The following is a 20508-nucleotide window of genomic DNA, read 5'->3' on the forward strand; positions in this document are numbered from 1 at the left end:
ACTAGCGCCCTTACTTTGCCAGGCACACTGCGAGCACCACGACACAGTGTAAATACTTGATGCCAACGACCGGCCCGTACAATCAACACCTGAGCTTTTAGAACATTTCTTGATTTTACCGCAGATTATAATAGCCATATGCACTTGCTTATTAAGAAATTAACTTTCAAGATTATGCTTATATATATATTTTTGAAAATGTTAAAAAAAAAAAAAAAGATAGCTGTGCCATGCAAGTTTTTAATTTATTGGCGGGGAGGTAAAGCCTCAGGAGGCTGGCTGTGTGCGACATGCAGTCATCCGCGATTCGTTGTCTCTGAAAATATTCCCAATTCAATTGGCTGGCAACCATTTTCGAGATCAAAACATTTAAGGACCTATAACATGGCAACAGCTCTACCCAGTCAAGCAGACAGGGGTTGCACAACGGCCTGCAAATCTTTGAGGCTTTGTAAAAAAAAAAAAAAGAATCTGCACTACCCATCATATTCCATCACATTTAATCAGACTGATTACATACATGTCCCTCCCCCCCCCCCCCCCCCCCCCCGCTCTCTCCCTCTACCTCAACCTCCTTCTTACATCATCTAAATGTGTTCTCTTCAGCACATTAAAATGCAATGTCGACATTGCCAAAATAGTGTGGGTTTGACAAAAGGAGCTAGCCCTCAGAGTGCAAGTGCAGTACCCCCTCACTGGTGAGAATCAGTGCTACAGAGGTCCCTCTGTGTTGTACCTGTACGTGTGTGTGAGGGAGAGAGCTGTGTGTGTGTGTGTGTGTGTGTGTGTGTGTGTGTGTGTGTGTGTGTGTTTGTGTCTGTGTGCCAAGATACACTGTATGCAAGTTGAATCTTTAAAAATGATTGTTTTAAGACATTCACTTTGCCCTATCCATGATGTTGGTGGGTGGAGGTTGGAAATGTAATAATGATGATGTACAATCTTCTTGTGTGTATAAAACGTGCACTGTGAAAAGGTAGAGAGAGCACCGCACCGTCAGAGTCCTCTGTCTTATTGCACTGAGTGTTCTCTTGTTTTGCGTAATAAAAAAGAAAAGGATAAAAACAATGTTTGAGGAAAAAAGTACTGTATTCTGATTGTCACTTGGGTTCTGTTGAGAGAAATAAATAAATATGAACTTGAAACCCGCTATGGAAAACTGTATCCTGTTGAAATTATTCATTCACTCCCATTTGGGATTTTGGCATGTCGGCTGTTGTTTTTCCAAACTGGGGAAGCTATTGAACTCTGAATGACTCGTAGTATTGAAACTTTTTTAAAACATTTTATTTTGAGGAGCACAACTTAGATGAAAGAATGAAAGGTCTTCAAAATATTTATCCTAAATGACTAGTCTGAAAATGGATTATTACAAAATCTTCAGGTACAGCAGCAAGAGGATCAACTATGAAACAATTTCTTTAGAAATAGCACCTCATTGTAAATAATGACAGAAAAGAGATAGAGTGGCGGCAACATCGTATCAGATAAAGGTAACAACATGTAAATGCAAAGACATTTTTCATCGTATATCAAATATAATCTATCTATAACTCAAAGTGGTCATCAGACTTAGATTCTGAAAACAGAATGACTTAAAAAAATCATGAACTAAAAGTGACATGAGGTCCTTTATTGTTCTCTGAGGCAGACATGGCACTGACTGGCCTTGTGTCGCTGTTTGTCGGCTGCCTTGATGGTGCTGGGCCACTGGGTGACAAACTGCTCTGTCTGACTGACGGTGGTCAGCCAAAAACTGTAGAGGTTGGCAAAGTAGTGACAAGAGCCGCGCGCACCCTGGCACTCTATGAACGGGTGAGTTCGGAAATCCTTAAGGCAGCTTCCAGAAGAAGCCAGAGACTGGCCCCCACCCTCATCGCCTGCCCCTGTGTGCTGAAGAGAAGAAGTGCAGCAGGGTACACATTCATTAATGAGACATCATGTTTATTTCATATGAACACTAAAGCTTTCTATCACACCCACCAGGAGGAAAGAGTACCCCGTCCATAGACTCCTCCAGCCAGGCGGGCATGGTGGGACTGTGGGATCCTGGCTGTGAAAAGCCACTGCAGGCGAAGCCGTCTCGCACACCGCACAGCGGCTGATGTGGGAGCTAATCTCCAGGCCAACGAGGGGCATCATGGGTATGGGAGCAGTGGTGGAGAGCCAATAGGACTTGTCGTTGCGACGAGAGTAGTGACAGGCGCCTTTGTTGCAGTAGGAGAACGGCATGGTGGAGAAAACAGGGAGGCAGGAGCCAGCCTGGCCTACAGGTAGAGGAGGTAAAAGAAGAGAGAAAGAGTAAAAGAGGAACCCTATACACCCTCTAAACTTATGGACTTATGTATGAACTCAATTCCAACAACCCTTACCTAGATCTTGAGTGTGAGCCTTCTCTTGTCCCTCCAAGTAGACCAGACTGTAGCCCACCCAGAGCCGACTGCTGCCTTCAGGGCAGAGCGGAACCTGAACTGACTGGCTGTGGATTACCAAAAGGAAGCCTGACCTTAACGCCTCCCTTCGGCCTGGGTTACCTGGATCCCCGGGTGGACCTGGGATACCTGGAGGATGGAGGGGTTGAACAAGTGGGTGACATGGGTCTAGGATCTGTTGCCTTGATTTAAAGAGCAAACATTTTATCAAGAGCTTTCTACAAAAAAACGGTGTCTTTTTTCAGGAGACCGGCAGTTATCAGTCCTGTGAGTTTATATAACTGATGTATTTAATTCGCCATCCTGCCAAAATCCTAATCCCAAATTAAGTTTGGGCTTGTTACATGACTGCGTCTGATTGTTTACCTTGAGGTCCAGCAAATCCAAGCTGACCAGCATATCCTGGGTCTCCAACAGGACCATTATGACCAGCAGGACCAGGTTTGCCAGGGAGGCCCACAAACCCTATGGGGCCCTTCTGTCCTGGAACACACAGACACAAACAAACGAGGACAAACACACACACACATACACATACACATACACATACAGACAACTGAGGATGAAAACACATAACACAGATATATTCAGACACAGACATGGGAATACATGTACATATGCAGAGAATATATAAAACTCTCTTGCCTTTACGTCCTGGAGTTCCAGGAGGACCCCTATCACCAGGGAATCCCACAGATCCTGGCTGACCACGTGGTCCTGGGAGTCCAGGGGGAGCTATCTCTGTCCTTCCATGGAAATATTCACCAGGAGCACCCTTTGCACCTGGAAAAAAAACAATGCTTTGATTACCAGATGTACTGTCATAACATAACACAACACTCAGTGGTGTTGAATAAATGAGAATCAATTCTTAACTAAAGTGAAAGAAAAAATGTAAAGAATCTTAAGACATTTTCTATCTCACTCACCTGTGTCTCCAGCTGGGCCCGTTACTCCCTTGAGGCCCCAAGGCCCAGGGACCCCGATATGACCTTTGGGTCCCTGGTAACCTCTAGAACCAGCAGGACCTCTCTCACCTGTCAAATTGCAACAACATTTAGAGTCCATGCAAGTGGATGGCAACACTGTAAATACTGATGGTAGCAGTCTGGCACTGTAATGTACCTTTTGGTCCTGTAAAGCCTGGGTACCTCTGAGATCCAGGAGGCCCTGGGAGGCCCCCATCTCCCTTACGACCTGGTAACCCTGGGAGGCCATTTGGGCCTGGGTCTCCTTTGTTTAAAATGCTGCTGCCTGGAGGGCCTGGCTCCCCGGGAGGACCTTAAAACCGAAAGCAAAATTCCAGTTGTGGACAAATAGATTTAAAAAATCCCCACAATGTTCATTCCTAAATGGGACCACATAAATACTGAGACGAACATAGACAAACTAATGAACGTAAATAGGCACATACACACAAACACACACGCACCTGGGGGTCCTGTACGTCCTTCATATCCTTGGTCTCCGTTGGGTCCTGGCGAAGGCTTGTAGCATTCTTTGCCGGGGTTACCAGGTTCACCTGGAAAGCCTAGAAGACCTGGGAGAAGAAATACACAAGACTTATATACCTTATGTCAGAAAATATACTGCATAGAGGAATACAACTGTAACCTCATTCAAGGAAAGGGAGTGAAAAACAAATAGATTGAATAAAAAGATAACAAAACATAACACAGTCTGAGTGACCGTTACAGAATAATGCATGTTAAGTAATCATCACTGTGCTATTCCTATTGGAGTTACTTAAAAGGGTTGTCTTCAACAGTTCCTTTCTCCCCCGTCATTATAGACAGATGCAGTAGATGCACTGCACTATTGGTGATAATGAATATGATACCTGTGGCACCAGGTGGGCCCCTCTGGCCCTTGGGCCCCGGAAAATTGGCTCCTGGAGGCCCATGCTGACCCTTGAGACCTTTGACTCCAGGAAAACCACCTGGTCCTGGAGGGCCAGGTATACCTGTGCCTTGAAGTAATAAATGAGTACATTTAAGTGTCAATAGTAAAATATCGTAAGAGATTGTGCTTTTATGAGTACTGACTAATTAACTTACTTTAATTCTTACACTTTTTTGTTAGATTAGAGTGCAGCTGACCATATATATATACATGAACTACAAATGTACACCATCAGACAAACCAAAAAAGATATGCAAAGAAATGATTGCTTAACTAAGTTGAAAATTATGATAAAACACTCTTCTTACCACTTATTCCTTTTATCCCTTTTGGACCTCTAAGCCCATCCAGTCCATCCAGGCCCGGTGGTCCAGGGAGGCCTACACAGAAATCCATAGTACAACATAAGGATAATCTTGTTAGGTTACGAGCAGTCACTTCTTAGGGCCCCTTTTGACACATAATTCAAGCCAATACAAATAAACTAATAGAGACTTACAATGCCTGTACACTGACATTATGTTAGTACCTGTAGGCCCATATGGGCCCGGTGGGCCCGGGGGTCCCAGACCTCCAAAATCGCCCGGAAAACCTGGAACACCTGGACGACCCGATGGGCCACGAGGTCCAAGGAAGCCTGTAGAGACGCACAAAAAAAGAGCTCAAACCAACAACGCGCATATAGGCACAAGATGCAAAGTGCTTGATAAACATTGATGTAACATTTAAGATCTGGCTCATATTGTTTTAATGGCTGAAGGACAAAATGAGAATTGCTGGAAACTGGAGCTGTCATTTACTGCCATTGAATGTTCTTTTACATATTTTTTTCTCTCTGATGATTTACAACTGTGTGACATCTCACAACGAGGTGCAAGTTCTTCTTCTTCTTCTCCTGATTCTGACTGAAAGCTATGATTCCTAAGTTCAAAGGTAAACAACAGCAGCATTCCTTCATTTTCTAATTATTGCTGCAGTACATATAGGTTGTCTTTCTAAGTCTTCACTGGAAATCACCTGGTCCTCCTTGTCTTCCTGGTTCACCGACAATCCCTCGTTGTCCAGGCTGTCCTGACCTTCCCTGGAGTCCTGGGTCCCCCGGATCTCCAGGACTCCCTCTGGGTGCTCGAGGGAAATATTTGTGGATGGAAATTAATTTCCAGTTTTACATCCACTTACAGTATTGTATGTATAGTCTTGGAAACTGACAGACATCCTCAAGACAAGTTGAACTAAAAATGAATTTGAGTCCCTCCTCATCAGTTGAAGTATTTTCTAACTCCTAAGGTCTACTGTTCCAGTGTGGCATTTTCTTAACTCACCACTGGGTCCATCCTCCCCTGGCAGTCCTTTGGCTCCAGGTGGACCAGGTGTTCCATGAGACTGTCCTGGCTCACCTGGAACAGATTTGGACAGCTTTCAGTCCAACTAAATGACATGGGTATAAAATCCTGAGAGATTTTACTGGGCTTCATTGTTACATATGCATTTATTAGAACAATATAGCATATTGTGTTTGATGAACCCAACACAATTATAAATGATCCAATCTGCTGTCGATTCACATCCTGTTGTATAAACTTTTTCTCTTTGTCTTCAATCATTCAATCATTATCTCTCTCTCTCTTGACTCACCCTTGGCTCCTGAAATTCCTGGTGACCCTGGGATACCGGATTGTCCCCTTGCTCCATGATCTCCCTTTAACAGACATCAACACATTCAAACTATCTAACATCACTTTTGAGACTTACATACAATTAATCATGTGTCTTGTCTCACATATATTACATAAGCAGTCTAGGACGAGCCTTAAACCTAATGCCGTTGTCCTCACAGAAGATGAGAATAATGGTGCATAATGGTGCATAATGGCTGTGCATTACAGACTGTTGGGATTATCAGAAATTATTTGCTGCTGGTACAACATGTGACACAGGTGGCAGCTATTTTCCATTCTGTTTGGGTGTCTACTGGACAGACACAGACAAGCTTTCTCTAAAGTTATGAAGACAATAAATTAGATTCATTGTGTACCAGATCTCCATCATGTCCAGGATATCCCCTTGGACCAGGGAAACCTTTGATCCCTGGGTACCCAGAAGGTCCAGGTATTCCTGCCCTGCCTGGAGCACCAGTGCTGCCTTTAAACCCTGGCGTACCAGGCCATCCCTCAGGCCCCGAATCACCTGGCACTCCCCTTGGGCCCTTTAAGCCTGTAGGTGACAAAACAAATAAGATATTCCTGTGCTATAAATCACATCTATATTAAGTATGTGTAGTTAAGTCCCTGGGTATTAAAGATATTATCTTGTTTAAATAAGATATGGAAGTTAAGGGACAGCTTCATTGCCTGCAGGTCCTTGTTGTCCTGATTGCCCCTTCCTTCCTGGAAGTCCTGATGGGCCTTTGGTTACATTCACGATCCCTGATGGTCCTCTTAATCCTGGTGGACCGTGTACACCTGGATGGACCACAGAGTTGAGATGAAATGCTCATTAACCTAAATTAAACATCATCCTCATTCATCTTTATCTAGTGCTGTAGCTGTAAATCCACTGCTGTAGCTGTATACAGCTGTGGACTGTAGACATCCTTGTCAAGATCTAGTATCTTATTCATGCTATATCTTTAGGTTATATATATTTTGAACGGTGGCCTAACGCCATGATTTAAGGCATTCAAATATTCTAAATATATGTTTCTCTGTATTACAACACATCCAAAGGCACAGACACATTTTTTATATTTTGGTAATTTCCTGCTTGGTAAATATTTACGATTATCAAAAAAACATTATGCCATGGCGCCTGGCAAGACTGAGTATAGCTGGCGTAGTCTTGGTATGCATACAGAGACTTACCTTTATTACCGGGCTGTCCTGGGGGTCCAGTGTCACCTGGGCGACCATGAAAGCCTCTCTCTCCTTCTCTACCTCTGGGTCCTGCAGGTCCAAGACGACCTGGTAAACCTCTGGCCCCAGCACTGCCTAGGTACCCATGTTCACCTACATGAATGTAAAGGAAAAAGCCTCATTTAAATCAGGACAGACTACTTTACAGATATATTGTTGATAAAATGTAGACCAGGTTTCAGTGAAGACCTTTTTAGGAAGATTTTTCTTGGAGTGTGGTGCTACTGTGTAGTTTTAAACTAACATTTTACATGATTTCACATGACAGACCAGTGGTTCACCTTTCTGTCCTGGCCAGCCATCGGTCCCAAGATCTCCTGAGGGACCAGCGGGACCTCTTGGTCCCGCTGGGCCTGGCAAACCGGGAGGGCCGGGGAAACCTTCTGGACCCCTGTGTCCATGACCAGGTAGACCTATATCTCCCTTAACACCCTTCTGACCAGAGTAGCCTATGCAACATTAAATATTTCAATGAGAAATATATGTTAATGGATACAAATTCATGAATGTAATCTGAGATTAATCTTGATATGTTTAAGGAACGTCATTTTGCTTGCTGCTGCTGTGGGCTTACCTGGTACTCCACTCTGTCCAGGGTTTCCTGGAGGTCCTGAATGGCCTGGAGGTCCACTCACGTCACACACAGTGCAGGGTGGGCCTGGGGGACCAGTGAATCCAGGGTCACCATTGTCTCCTGGCTCTCCTTTCCAACCAAGTCGTCCAGGTTGGCCTTGTACGCCTGTTATTACAAGGCAGCGATGATCAACCAATTACAACGTACAGGAAGGGATGGGAGGTACACTGCAACTTGAGTAAAGCTGGGATTTTTTCAGTGACATAGGCCACATTAGCTAACGCCTAAGTTGCTGAGTAGTTTATTTGTGTTCACTTAAATACTAATGAAACTTACCTTGAGGCCCTAGGTTTCCAGGAATTCCACGGAGTCCGCTTGAGCCCCGAGCCCCAGTGCGGCCGGGTGGGCCAGTATCACCTGGCCTGGCAGAGAGGACATCTCCTGGGTCACCCTTCCTGCCTGGAAGTCCTGGTAACCCAGGAAGGCCTGAAGGGCCATCCAGGCTACTTCCACTTGGACCAGGGTCACCTGGATCACCATTTAAACCTTGAGGACCTTTTAAAAATAAGAGAGATCTAGAGTTTAGGTGTTCAAACAGCACTCCTAACTGTATAATTGATGATTAACTGACAAATTCCTTGCGGTGTGGATGCTTGATGATCCTTGAATCTTGGCCCACCCGTGAAAAAAGATGATATCTAAAAATATGTGTACAATTTTAATTTGACAACATCTTAGAGAGTTGTTACCTAGCAGTCCAATCCCTCCAGTTGCACTGTCATCTCCTTTCATGCCTTTCGGGCCTGGGAATCCCACAGTTCCCTGAGCACCGCCTCTTCCTGGCTCACCTGGAATCCCTACAAGCGGCCAAAGAAAACTTGACTTGCAACATGGATCGAAATTGTTTCAGGGGTCATGAATCAGGCTTATTTCATGACATGTGGCTTAGTACGGTAAGTCCAGCCAATTCTGTCATCAATTTCCAAGCAACTTTTCTCAGAACTTTAGAAAAGTTGGATTAATGGACACGACACTTGGACTGGTGAACAAACAATTCTTTTTTACAGTGCCTGGATGCAGTGATGATGTTTTTTAAAGATATTGCTGTATGTGTAACACCTGTAAAACTTACCCAGTGAGCCTGGCTCTCCCTTCAGACCAGGTGATCCAATCTCATTTTCATGACAGCAGTCCTCAGTTTCACCTGGTGAGACAAATACAACATACTTTTAGCCCATGACACTAGCTTGTTGTGTGAATCTCAATTTAAGCCAGTCTCTGACCTGGAGGGCCTGGTCGTCCAGGAATTCCTGAGGGGCCAGGAAGTCCCTGATAACCTTTAGGTCCAGATTGCCCCTTAGGGCCTGGAACACCAGGACCTGGGAGGCCTAGGAGCCCTGGAAACCCTTTTGGTCCAGCAACACCAGGGTAACCTTTGGGACCAGGTAATCCTGCATATCCAGCACCCTGCAAAAAACATTACCTGATACAATAACTGCAAAACCAAAAAAGTTCCATAAATTACATATTACAGTACTTCAAATGTAAACTCTCACCGGTGTTCCATGGTCCCCTGCGGGCCCAGGGGGGCCATCCAGTCCTGGCCTACCTTCTGCTCCAGGAGGACCAGAATGTCCAGGGACTCCTTGGTTACCCTTGGCACCTTTCAACAACAAAAATAAAGTGAAGATATTAGCTAATCAATGTTTAATAACCCTTAGTATAGGCATATATAAAACGGATCTTTGTTTTCAAATTTGACAAAAAGCACAAAGTTACCAACAGACAAAACTTTACTTTTTGTTTCAAGCTACTGTTGTGCTGAAGAACAGACTGTGCTGAATACAGTGCACTGTGATTGCCTTACTGTAGTGTTTGTCAAATAAATCTTGACTTAGAATTCTTCCATTATCCAAGTTTTAAAACATCTATTCTCTTTGCTTGTATAATAAGACTGTGTATGGTACAGGTTTGATGTTAACAGGTGCTCACCATTAACATCTACCACAAAGGAGTGACCTTTTTGACCCTTTTGTCCTTTTATACCAAGAATTCCTAGAAAGCCCTGAAAGAAAACACAAAGTCAGATAAAAAAGAAATGACGAAAAGTCACTGCTGCTAATTTTAATACATGTTTAAGAAAATTGCGGTTAACTATTAGTTAGTTAGAGTCCTGCGGTCATTACATGTGGTCCTCTTGGACCCTCGTATCCTATCAGTCCTGGGTCTCCTTTAAATCCCTGAGTTCCAGGTAACCCTGGAGGTCCTGGATAACCAACTGGACCAGGGGGGCCTTCCGTTCCCCCAGCAGACCTACATTCACATTCCCCTGGACAACCTATAGGACACACAAGATGATAACAATGTATGACTATGAAGCAGCATATTTGTATACTGTACAACTATACACACTGCATATAAACTAAATCTGTTCCAGTGAATTCCTACAGGATGTTTCTAGAGGATGCTACAGAGAAGAACACAATTTCTGCTCGTGGGATTAACTAATACATATGAACCATCACAGATCACCTTTAAGTCCCGTGACCCCTTGGTTTCCAGGATATCCTTTGGATCCTATGTCACCAGGGTCTCCCGGGTAACCAGGCTCACAGTAGTAATCTGTGGATCAACATAAATTAAAAAAACTAAGCTTGTAGTTTTGATGCATGAATTAGTGGTCTCCTTTCATCAAAAGTATTTGGAACTCACCTCCACATCCTGACCAAGAATGCCACATATAAAGTCAGACAGACAGACACACACACACACACACACACACACACACACACACACACACACACACACACACACACACACACAAGCCAGAAGGTAAGTAAACATTCAAATGAACATGCACAAAAACATGACAAGTTTACAATCATTCGAATAATGAAATTACATTTGTGAGATTAACTAACACATAGAGGAAACTCCTTTGCGTCTAATATGAAGGAAGTAATAATATACCTGGAGGACCTGGGGGGCCTGTGACACCTTTAGGTCCATGGAGTCCTTTGGTTCCCTTTAGTCCCGGAAACAGATTTTCAAAGTTGTTATACCTCCCTGGCTCTCCCTTGTAGCCCTTCGGACCAAGGAAACCTCGTGGACCAGGCAGACCCGGCTCTTCTAGGAAGGTGTGAGAGACGAAATGAAAATTCAAGGTAGGGTCAAGATTGACTGGGATTCTAGCTGTAGGTCAAATCCTGAACAGAGTGAGCGATGTACTCAGAGATATGTAATACATAAAGATGGGCGTAACCTGAAAGTTGAAGATGGCAAACTCTGACCTGGTATTGTTAACCCTGGGGGGCCAGGAGGTCCATGCATGCCCATGAACCCAGGGTCACCATGGGGTCCAGGCGTTCCAGGATACCCTCGGTCACCTTTAACACCTGACCCACACAGACATAGGAGCATGAAAAAGTCAGTAATGCTTGATTATTTTCATACAGTAATTATAGTTATTTACTAATATAACAGGAGAGTTTAAACAGTGGAGAAGTGGATTATGCTGCAGGAGTGGTTCGAGAAGGTTCTATAGTTGATACTTTTTGTGACTAACATAGTTCAAGTTGACTACAGCTGTAAACATTTCAACGCTCCAGTGGGTAAGTGTTTGATTCTCAAAACTTAGTTTCTGAATGGAGTATACTTTAAAGGGGACATATGCTAATTTTCAGGTCCATATTTGTATGTTAGGTTTCTACTCAAACATGTTTACATGTGATAATGTTCAGAAAAACATATTATTTTGTCATACTGTCTGTCTGAATATAGCTGTATTATTCACCCTCTGTCTGCAAACGATCCCTTTCAGCATCAGTTTCTTTCAGCCCCACTCACGGAAAACCCCAGTTTGCTCTGATTAGCTTGCCAGATAAATATTGTGCGTCATTGCGAAGGCAGTTCTCAAGCCGTGGGGTTGAGATACTCTGATGAGAGGCGGTAAGTTCTAATGAGCTGCATGTGACATAGGAAGGGGAGTCAAATCTGAATGGCTTGTTGAATAAAGATTTCAGATAGGCAGCCCACAAAAAGAAAGTCTTATTTCACAGTTTGTGGGTTGGTTGGCACTCAAGATACCCAAATGTGTGTGCAGAAGCACTGAAGTTTTGAATGATATGTCCCCTTTAAACACCCCACTGGACTGTAAGGCTATTTCCAGTGGAGCAGTGTCTAAAATCTCTACAGTGATGACAACATTGTTTTGCCAATGTTCTTTAGTAACATTGGCCAAAACTGTAAGCCTAAGATTGTAAACTGTTGACCTTTAGATCAAGAAATCATAATAAATGTTTATTATTAAATCATATAATCATATTTCTAATAAAGCTATGCAGCTACTGCTGTGGTCTCACCTCTGGCATCACTTCCATTGTGAAAGTTCAGGGGTCCGGGGAGACCTGCATCTCCTGGGTAACCCTGTTGGATGCAAACACAGTGACAGAAACTTTGGTCATGAATAGAAAATGACAGTGATGTTCATAATATTTCCAAAGATGAGAAGAGCGATCAGAAATGGCAGGTCTCAGGTCCAGTAGCTGTAATTATCCCATTGAGCAACCACCAGAGGGCAGCAGATAACATATCACAAAGATGCCAGCAAATAGAGATCCAAGTCATCAATAACTAAGACCTTTTATTTTCCCTCCCAGCAGCGCTTTGCACTCTAAATACAATGGTCATCTTTTACAGACAAGTGGCTTCTGTTTGCAACTGATATTTTGTTCAAACTGTGATGCACATTATTTGATGTTTATGTAAAGCTCACCTTTGGTCCATTTCTTCCAATGAGACCTGGATATCCTTTTTCTCCAGGCAAACCCTGAAAATATATCAATGTATTGAGCCTTAAAAAATTGCTGATGTATAGTAACATGTGGGGAGGCTAAGGCTTAATGTCACAGGTGTACCTCAGGGCCTAGAGGTCCATCTCTACCAGGAAATCCTGGAAGACCCTAGAGATGGAAACAATGGAGTCAATACCGTATGTCTGTCTAAAAGCATGTTCCAGTCTGAGTTAATCTACCTACCCTAACTCCAGGGAAACCAAGGATTCCTTGCTCTCCTTTTATTTGTTGGATATATGTGTCTCCTCTACCACCCTGATGAGGAAGAAAATGCAAATAAAATACCTTTCTCTTTCTCTCAGATGCACCCGTATGCTTACATACAGGATTAAACTCACGCTTATGCCCTTTGGTCCACATGGTCCAGCAAGACCTCGGTCTCCCTGAGAAGCAAGAAAGACAATCAAGAAAAATAAGACATATATTTTACTTCATACATTTCAATGCAGTAGTTAAAAATAAGCAGACTACATGAGAGCTTTGCCTTCACCTTGTAGCCTTTGGGTGGAAGGAAGCCTGGAGGAAATTCTATGACTTCTTCTGGTCCTTGTAGGCCAGGTGGACCTTGCTCACCCTGCAATATGGAATTAAATGGGTGAAGATGTTTACTAGATCGGTTGTAAGCATGCTCATAAACTTTCACACAGACACATACACACAGCGCAAAAACCTCAGTGCATGGCTGTCAAAGGCCAAAGTGGATTCTTACATCGTCACCTTTAGCTCCTGCCAGTGATCCTCCGGGGTCGCCCTGCACAACAACCAAAAGATTAGTAAGGCTTTATGTTTGAGTGGATGTGTGTGTGTGTGTGTGTGTGTGTGTGTGTGTGTGTGTGTGTGTGTGTGTGTGTGTGTGTGTGTGTGTGTGTGTGTGTGCATGTGCGTGTGTGTGTGTGTCTGTGCGTGCACGGAAATATTTTCTTTCAGCACTGGCAAAGATTGTGAAACAGCTGACTCACTGGTAGTCCTCTCACACCTTTAGATCCTTCCAAGCCCTAAATGGGAACATACATCCATGTTCAACATATAAAAATGCAGCATTTCTTCTTGTAATGTAGATCATATTATCATTAATAATAGTGGTCCAATATATTGCTGCAAACTGTGCAAGTACAGTTATATAATAGTCTTAATTAAAACCTATACAAAAATAAATACCTGTATACACAAAAATTAAGACTTTTCACCTGAATTCCAAGAGGGCCAGGAGGGCCAGAGTGGCCTTCTGTCCCAATGACTCCTGGTCTTCCCTGGGTTAAAAAAAATAAATAAAATACACAATCTTAAAGAAAATAAACATGAAATTGAGCCGACTTAACTAAAAGCACGGCGTATGATTTAAAATATTGAATCCTTGCTTCAACTTTTAGCTTAATATTACTGTCAGAATAAGAAACTAAAACATACAGGCAGACCACGCTCTCCATCTCTACCACGATCCCCCTGTAAGATGACATGAATCAAAGTTGAGAACACTGTAAATTGCAAATAAGCATGAAACTGCTCAAACAGAAACGGGGTTTGACATTGGTGAAGCCCAGTCCATCTTTATCTGAGTCTCTCCAGACCGGAGGAACTTACCGGAAGCCCCGGAAGGGTAGCGCCGTACAAAGGTTCTCCTTTAATTCCTTTAGGTCCGTGTGATCCCTGATGAGAAGACACATTACATGTTTACATTAGACACATTATCAATAACTTTGAATAATGTTCGGTAAGAATGTTGAACATCTAGTACCGATGTTTATTATTCAGTTGGTTAGTCCTACGATATCTGCTTGTTGCATCTGATGAATTATGCAACTATTTAGGGAAAGATCACCACGATTTTATTTACACCTTTTAAAAAGCTAACTGCTGTTTGGAGACCGGCCAAAAACTCATGCCTCAAGTCTACATGTCCAACCCAGACCTCCACGAACTTAATTATCTTTGTACTATTTGAATGTCACACTACTTTACCGATTTGCCACTAAATCTGAATGCTGGCATTGGACGTGAATCTTGTACTGCAGAACTATCAAAAAAGAATAAATCCCATGTGCTTTGCATTGCTACATAAGTTTTGTCGAAAGGCTAGAGAGGGACATTTGCAGGTGTCACTACTGACTGAATAACGGCGAACAGAAACATCAGAGCAGGAGCTCTACTCACCGGCGGCCCATGGAGACCATCCAAACCAGGAATACCAAAGACTCCTGGTCGACCCCTTGTCCCATTACAGCCGTCCAACCCTGGGAAACCAGGCTCACCGCCTGCTCCAGGGTGGCCCTGAAGAATTTAGTACAGTTATTGTGGCGACGTATAATTGCAATGCATTAGAGGCTACAATTACGACCTCTCTGACTCTAGTTGAGAATGATAAAGAGAGCATGCCTGACAGCATTCATGGCTTCAGGCCTATAGTTTATCTTTAATATTTCATAATTATATATTGGTTACGGTGAACAACTTGAGTTTTTATTAAACACAAACACTTGAGTAGTGAAGAGGCAGCTGCATTGGGCACAAAGTAAAACCAGGCTAATCTACAGTGAGCCATGATGTGGCCACTAGAGGGCACACCAGACACACGCTTTCAAATCACTGCACCATTTACAGTGGTACATTTGAGCTGTGCAGGTTTTGGGAAGTTGGTGCAACCCTCCAGAGGTTTGCACACATCTACGGGATCATTTTTGAGCTGCATGTTTATTTTTCTGATTCGTAGATGACATTTTCAACAACATTGGTTTACTTACTGGTGAGCCATCATTACCAGAAAAACCAGGAACACCAGTCTTGCCCTAAAATGTAAAAAAAAAAAAAGAATATGGGCACCATTCATATATTACAGGGCTATATTGCCCACACACACACACACACACACACACACACACACACACACAACATGAACATGCACACTAACGCGGTCTCCTTTGGGCCCCTCTGGGCCATGTGATCCCTCTGCTCCCCTTCTGCCCTTCTCTCCAGGTGACCCCTCACGTGCCCATGGTCCCATTGGTCCCCGGGTGCCTTGTTGGCCTGGCTTCCCTGGAGCTCCCTACAAAGAGAAAAGTCATGTATATAAACTTCTGTTGTTGTGAGTGTCATTTTTAGGATTACGATTTTTTTTTTCCCACTTAAGGATCAATGAGTTATCTGTGGATTGTATTTACATCTCTATCTGCAACCACTGATTTAGGGTTGTCATTTACAACTTTGATTTAATTCTGTGGAACAATATTTGTCAAATCATGGAAACTAATCATTTCTGGTTACTAAATTACTATATATTTTTTTTCTGCAAGTCAACTAATTTATAATTGAGACATTGAACATTCAAGGTAATTTTGGAGAAATTGATGTGACTATTTCTAGTAGTTTAACATCTTTTTAATGAGGAAAATAAACTACAATTCAAAATATGAACCTTACTGTGAGAGTAATTAAGGATAACGTGCCAATGCATGAGAAGAAAAAGTGAATTCATACCCGTGCACCTTTGGCAGGAAGACACTGACATACAGAGCAGTTTCTGCCTTGACATGGGCCTTCAATGTCCCCCTGAAACAACAAACAGACCGATTATTACTACATTTAAGAGAAAGAGACTGAGACTGTCTGAGGCTGCATGTGTGTCTAAGCAGAGCAGAAGACAGTAAGGGGTCAGAGCAGACATCAGATAAGGTTGTGTTATGGGCATTTCTCACATTCCAAAAATATTTTGCACCTTTGAAAATAAGCCTTGAGAATGAACACATTTCCCTGCGGAGACTGGACGGTCCTGATAAGAAAGCTTTAAACAAATCAATGGTCTCACGTTGATTTGGGTAAATAATGAGCACTATGACCTTGATGAGAAAGAAAGCTCAAACAGCGCTTCACGGCTCTCATAATGAACATCTTGCTGAAAAACTAGTCCATACCTCCAGATGCCAAGTATTCCCACCGCTGTGTGTGGGGAATTTTACAGTGTCTGTCTCACAAACATTTAGTAATGTTTTCTCAAAGCTTACTAACTTATTTGGATATGTTTATGCTGGTGCAATTTAATTCAGTCGCACATCTGCTGTCCCACTTTCTCTTTTAGTCCAAACATTCATGGATATCTCCTGCATCAGTCCCAAATAACATACAACCATTGGCTGAGTCTTGGACAGGCCATTGAGATTCAGAGCATTAGCCAAATTTGGAACACACAGTGAGAAGTAAAAAACACTGGGATGTCTCCACTGCCACATGACATAGCAGCTAAACAACAATTAGCGTTAAGCTACGTCCAGACCAGCTTCCAACTAGCTTATATGTCGAAAAATGTGTCAAATAAATTAAATACCAAGTGCATGCAAATGTCACCTTGTTATCATTGGCATATTGAAACACGTGACACAACAGTAAGAGACAGAGCTCTTTTCTGAGAATGTGAAGTTAAAAAAATTAAGCACATAATTGAATGTTTAATGTTTAAAAGTGAAACATTATTTTCTAAACAGGTATGTGTAGTGACATAATGTTAAAACATAAACTTACACCACCATAAGCAATTTAAATGTCTATTAGCAAATGTTATGTGGCACAGAGGTAGGAGTGGCGTTTTGGGTGAAATAAAAATGGTGGAGCAACTAACGTTACTTTGGACAGATGTGAAACCTGAAAATTAAACCATTTTAAATAACAGTAACGGCTATTTCACATTTCCCACAGTTTTCAACAGGTGATAATCTCACCGGGGCACATAACGTTAACGTTACATGCAGTCTCCTCAGTTTGTCGTTATGCTGCTCAATACAGCGTTTGTAGCTATCTAATGTTACTGTATGTTTCCACCATTGCCAAAGGATGTGGGCATGCGTATTGACGTTTTCCAACGCTTGGAGCACTTGATAGCGGCGTCTCAGCCAATCCATTTAAAACTCAATTTTAAAACTATTATATAGACACTGACCTTAAACTGTAGAATATTGCAGACAGAATCAACCGATGTTGTGCATTAATGCATGATTATATTAATGCCAAAGATACTCAGTATGGTAAAAGCACACCTGTTGCCAGCAGGTGTGACTTTGCATCACTTTTCCCACATGACCCGTCACCACTGGTTGTAAATGCATTTGTAGTAAAATCAATGGTGCTCCAACACAATTTTCTCCTTGCTATCTGGAGACATGCGTTTCCAGCTAATGCATGTATCTGCATCTAGATAATATTTGTAAAATCCAATGCCAATATCAATATTAATAGTATATTAATTGTTGTGCCTAACATAAAATAAACATTTCAGATTATTATTCCCTTAAATTTGTGTGTTTGTTTTAAAGAATTGTACCCTGATATACACTGAATGGGACATTTTTCATTCGAAAAGTGTGTCCTTGCTCTCTAGTGGACAAACTATGAAATAATGACACTGTCTCTAGATTATCTTAAACATACATCATTTTGGAGATTTCTATACTGTGGTTTTTTTGTTACTTACGAGCTGACATATACACCAATACAGGTATATGCAATAAGCCAACTTGGCCAATATATCTGCTGTGCCAGTTCATCAGTCTAGCTGTAGTGTACAGTCTTTGTTTACAAAAAGAACCCCAAGCAGTCCTGCACAATGCAGGGAAATGGAAGTTACTTGGGGACAAATACTATAGACAAATAGGAAGCAACATGTACAGTTTCCAGGTGCATCAAGTACATCAAGGATTTTCTTTCTGGAAAACCATTAACCAGCACTTCATTTGCATTGGGTTTGGGAGGAAAAATATATACACTTTTGTTTCCTATCATCGGGTTCAGGAAAATATTTGCATTGCGTTGGTGGTTTGTTATTTTTGATAGGCCTAAACTACATTCCAGGCTACCACAGTAGCAGCAGCAGTGTTTACAAAAATGAAGTTGTAATTAAACTTTACATGATGTATTTCAATGCGCTTCAGTCCAGTACAACTTCCTCACAAAGTCATCTCAACAAAAAATAATCTTTTTTTGAATTATGTTTATGTCAGGGCTATTTCACAGCTTAGCACGTGCATGTGTTTCAGCCAGTGTACTTTTAAAGCATGTTTTATCTATTGAGGTGCTCGTTCACTTGATAATTTAAACATAGTCTTGAAATCTCTTCGAGGGAAAAGGTGCTCCTCTTCATTGGTCTTGTTCTTGTTCAAGCGCATATGTTGCTGCATTTTGAATTACAGTAAATGTCTGCTGTGTCTTACAATGTGTCGGATGTCTGAGTTTGAGAGGAATGCACATAGTGCATAATGGTTGTTCTCAGCATGATAGATTTGAAGGTTGTCATATTAGTGATATTATGTATAAATCTAAACATGTGTGTTGTAATGAAGACTTATGAAGGAAAGTCTTACTGCATTGAGCTGCTGCACAAAGACGACCAGGACAAGGATCCACCTGTGAATGTAACAGTGGTAATAGATTAGCCGTGGTCTCATTTAGCCGCAGCTAATGAATCCGAATAACTGCTTCATAAACAGTGTGACAAAAACGAGACAGGATTTGTGCGCGGTGAAAGCGGAAATGCTGGCTGGCCTGCTGCCAACACATTACAAACCTCACAGAATTCACAATTTTATTCATGAAAATTAAATCTGAACAAGAAAAAAGTCCACTTGATGAATTGTTGCACATTAGCTTGTAATGTGCTGCTCTTGTGTGCAGGAGGACTAAAACTCCACCCGTAGAGACAGAAAGTGAAAATAATGTTTTCTATGCAAACTCATCACACTGCAGGTGACAGAGTGCAAGTGTGTGCGTGTGTGGGTGTGTGTATGTGTGTGTGTGTGTGTGTGTGTGTGTGTGTGTGTGTGTGTGTGTGTGTGTGTTTGTGTGTGAGTGTGTGTGTGTGTGTGTCTCAGTGTAGTGGAGGTCAGTTTCTACACAGCGTCTACAAACTGGAATGCAAGTATTCAGATGTGTTGAATATCTGAGTAAACAAGCAATAAGAGTGTTAGTCTTCAGGTGAAAAGGTTTACAAAGTAGGGGATGTGAATGCCATCAAACTTCATGAGACATATCTCCTTGTGTTTACACTACGAGGGTTCATGACATATATATATATATATATATATACTGTATATGTCATGAACCCTCGTAGTATATATATATATATATATATATATATATATATATTCACTGCAGATGAAGGTATTGTTTAAAGACAACTGAGATTTTGACAAAAATGTATTCGTTGTGATATTAGCAGTGTGTCTTTCGACACCAGGTCTACTACATTTGTATAGATGTGGGTGCTGTTACGGATAACAAAAAGATAATATGCATGTGACATTGCTCTTATTGCTAATAATTCGTATTAATATTGTTACGGTGAGACTCACCTGAGTGGGCACAGAGTTACAACAGTAGCAGAGGATCCCATCTCTCATCTCATTGGTCTGCTAAACAGGTGAGTATTGGCCTCAGTGCTGCCCCCTGTGGTGGATAAAAAGAAGCATGAAACACCAAAGACACCTGTGTGCGTTGGGAGAGTTGATATTATGTGATGGTTAAGTCTAACTTCCTTTGAGGTAAAATGTAGTCCATGCAATTATTCTAAAATCTAAATATTCTACTGATAAAGAAAGTAGTAGGTCCTCCCACCCAGGTTATATCCTTTAGGCATTAAAGTTAACACCTCATGTAGTCTATAGGTAGCAGTCCATCGTGCACATAAAGCAACATTCACTACTCACCCAAATTCAGAAGCTCAAATTAATCTTCGTGAACGCTTCAGTGCATCATAGGCAGGATAAACTCCGACAAGATTCAGGCTAATCTGCTGCCTCCGTATCAGGGAAAACCAAACAGAGCAACTGCCACTGTTTGTAAGTTCTGGGGATGAGACG

The 20508-nt window shown here is 42.1% G+C and overlaps 1 protein-coding gene across 1 annotated transcript; it reads right to left on the bottom strand.

Moving 5' to 3' along the window:
• Positions 1-1632: 1632 nt before the first annotated feature.
• Positions 1633-20042, bottom strand: LOC142956055 (uncharacterized). The gene is made up of 34 exons (XM_076097356.1): positions 20002-20042; positions 16145-16216; positions 15579-15713; positions 14825-14941; positions 14255-14320; positions 14081-14116; positions 13861-13923; positions 13391-13424; positions 13164-13247; positions 13012-13056; positions 11125-11215; positions 10791-10949; positions 9104-9184; positions 8953-9024; positions 8570-8677; positions 8157-8375; positions 7821-7876; positions 7528-7659; positions 7196-7321; positions 6370-6458; positions 5970-6033; positions 5657-5731; positions 5315-5459; positions 4864-4971; positions 4643-4714; positions 4273-4395; positions 3865-3972; positions 3558-3713; positions 3362-3469; positions 3105-3215; positions 2799-2915; positions 2373-2561; positions 1984-2267; positions 1633-1893 (listed from the first exon to the last, which is right to left on the bottom strand). Exons 1-34 carry the CDS (start codon positions 20040-20042, stop codon positions 1633-1635), a joined length of 3747 nt encoding a protein of 1248 aa, XP_075953471.1.
• Positions 20043-20508: the final 466 nt, after the last annotated feature.

Source organism: Anarhichas minor, unplaced genomic scaffold, assembly GCF_050575085.1.
Source record: "Anarhichas minor isolate MPS153535 unplaced genomic scaffold, ASM5057508v1 ptg000024l, whole genome shotgun sequence".
Classification (NCBI taxonomy): domain Eukaryota; kingdom Metazoa; phylum Chordata; class Actinopteri; order Perciformes; family Anarhichadidae; genus Anarhichas; species Anarhichas minor.

Bases quoted from the DNA above. Each gene is read 5' to 3' on its own strand.
- LOC142956055 (XM_076097356.1), bottom strand. From the start codon at position 20,042: ATGGGATCCTCTGCTACTGTTGTAACTCTGTGCCCACTCAG. The intron at 13,248-13,390 runs GTGACGATGTAA...TCCATATTGCAG, and splicing joins ATCACTGGCAGGAGCTAAAG to GGTGAGCAAGGTCCACCTGG. The intron at 7,322-7,527 runs GTGAACCACTGG...ATGGGTACCTAG, and splicing joins TGGCTGGCCAGGACAGAAAG to GCAGTGCTGGGGCCAGAGGT.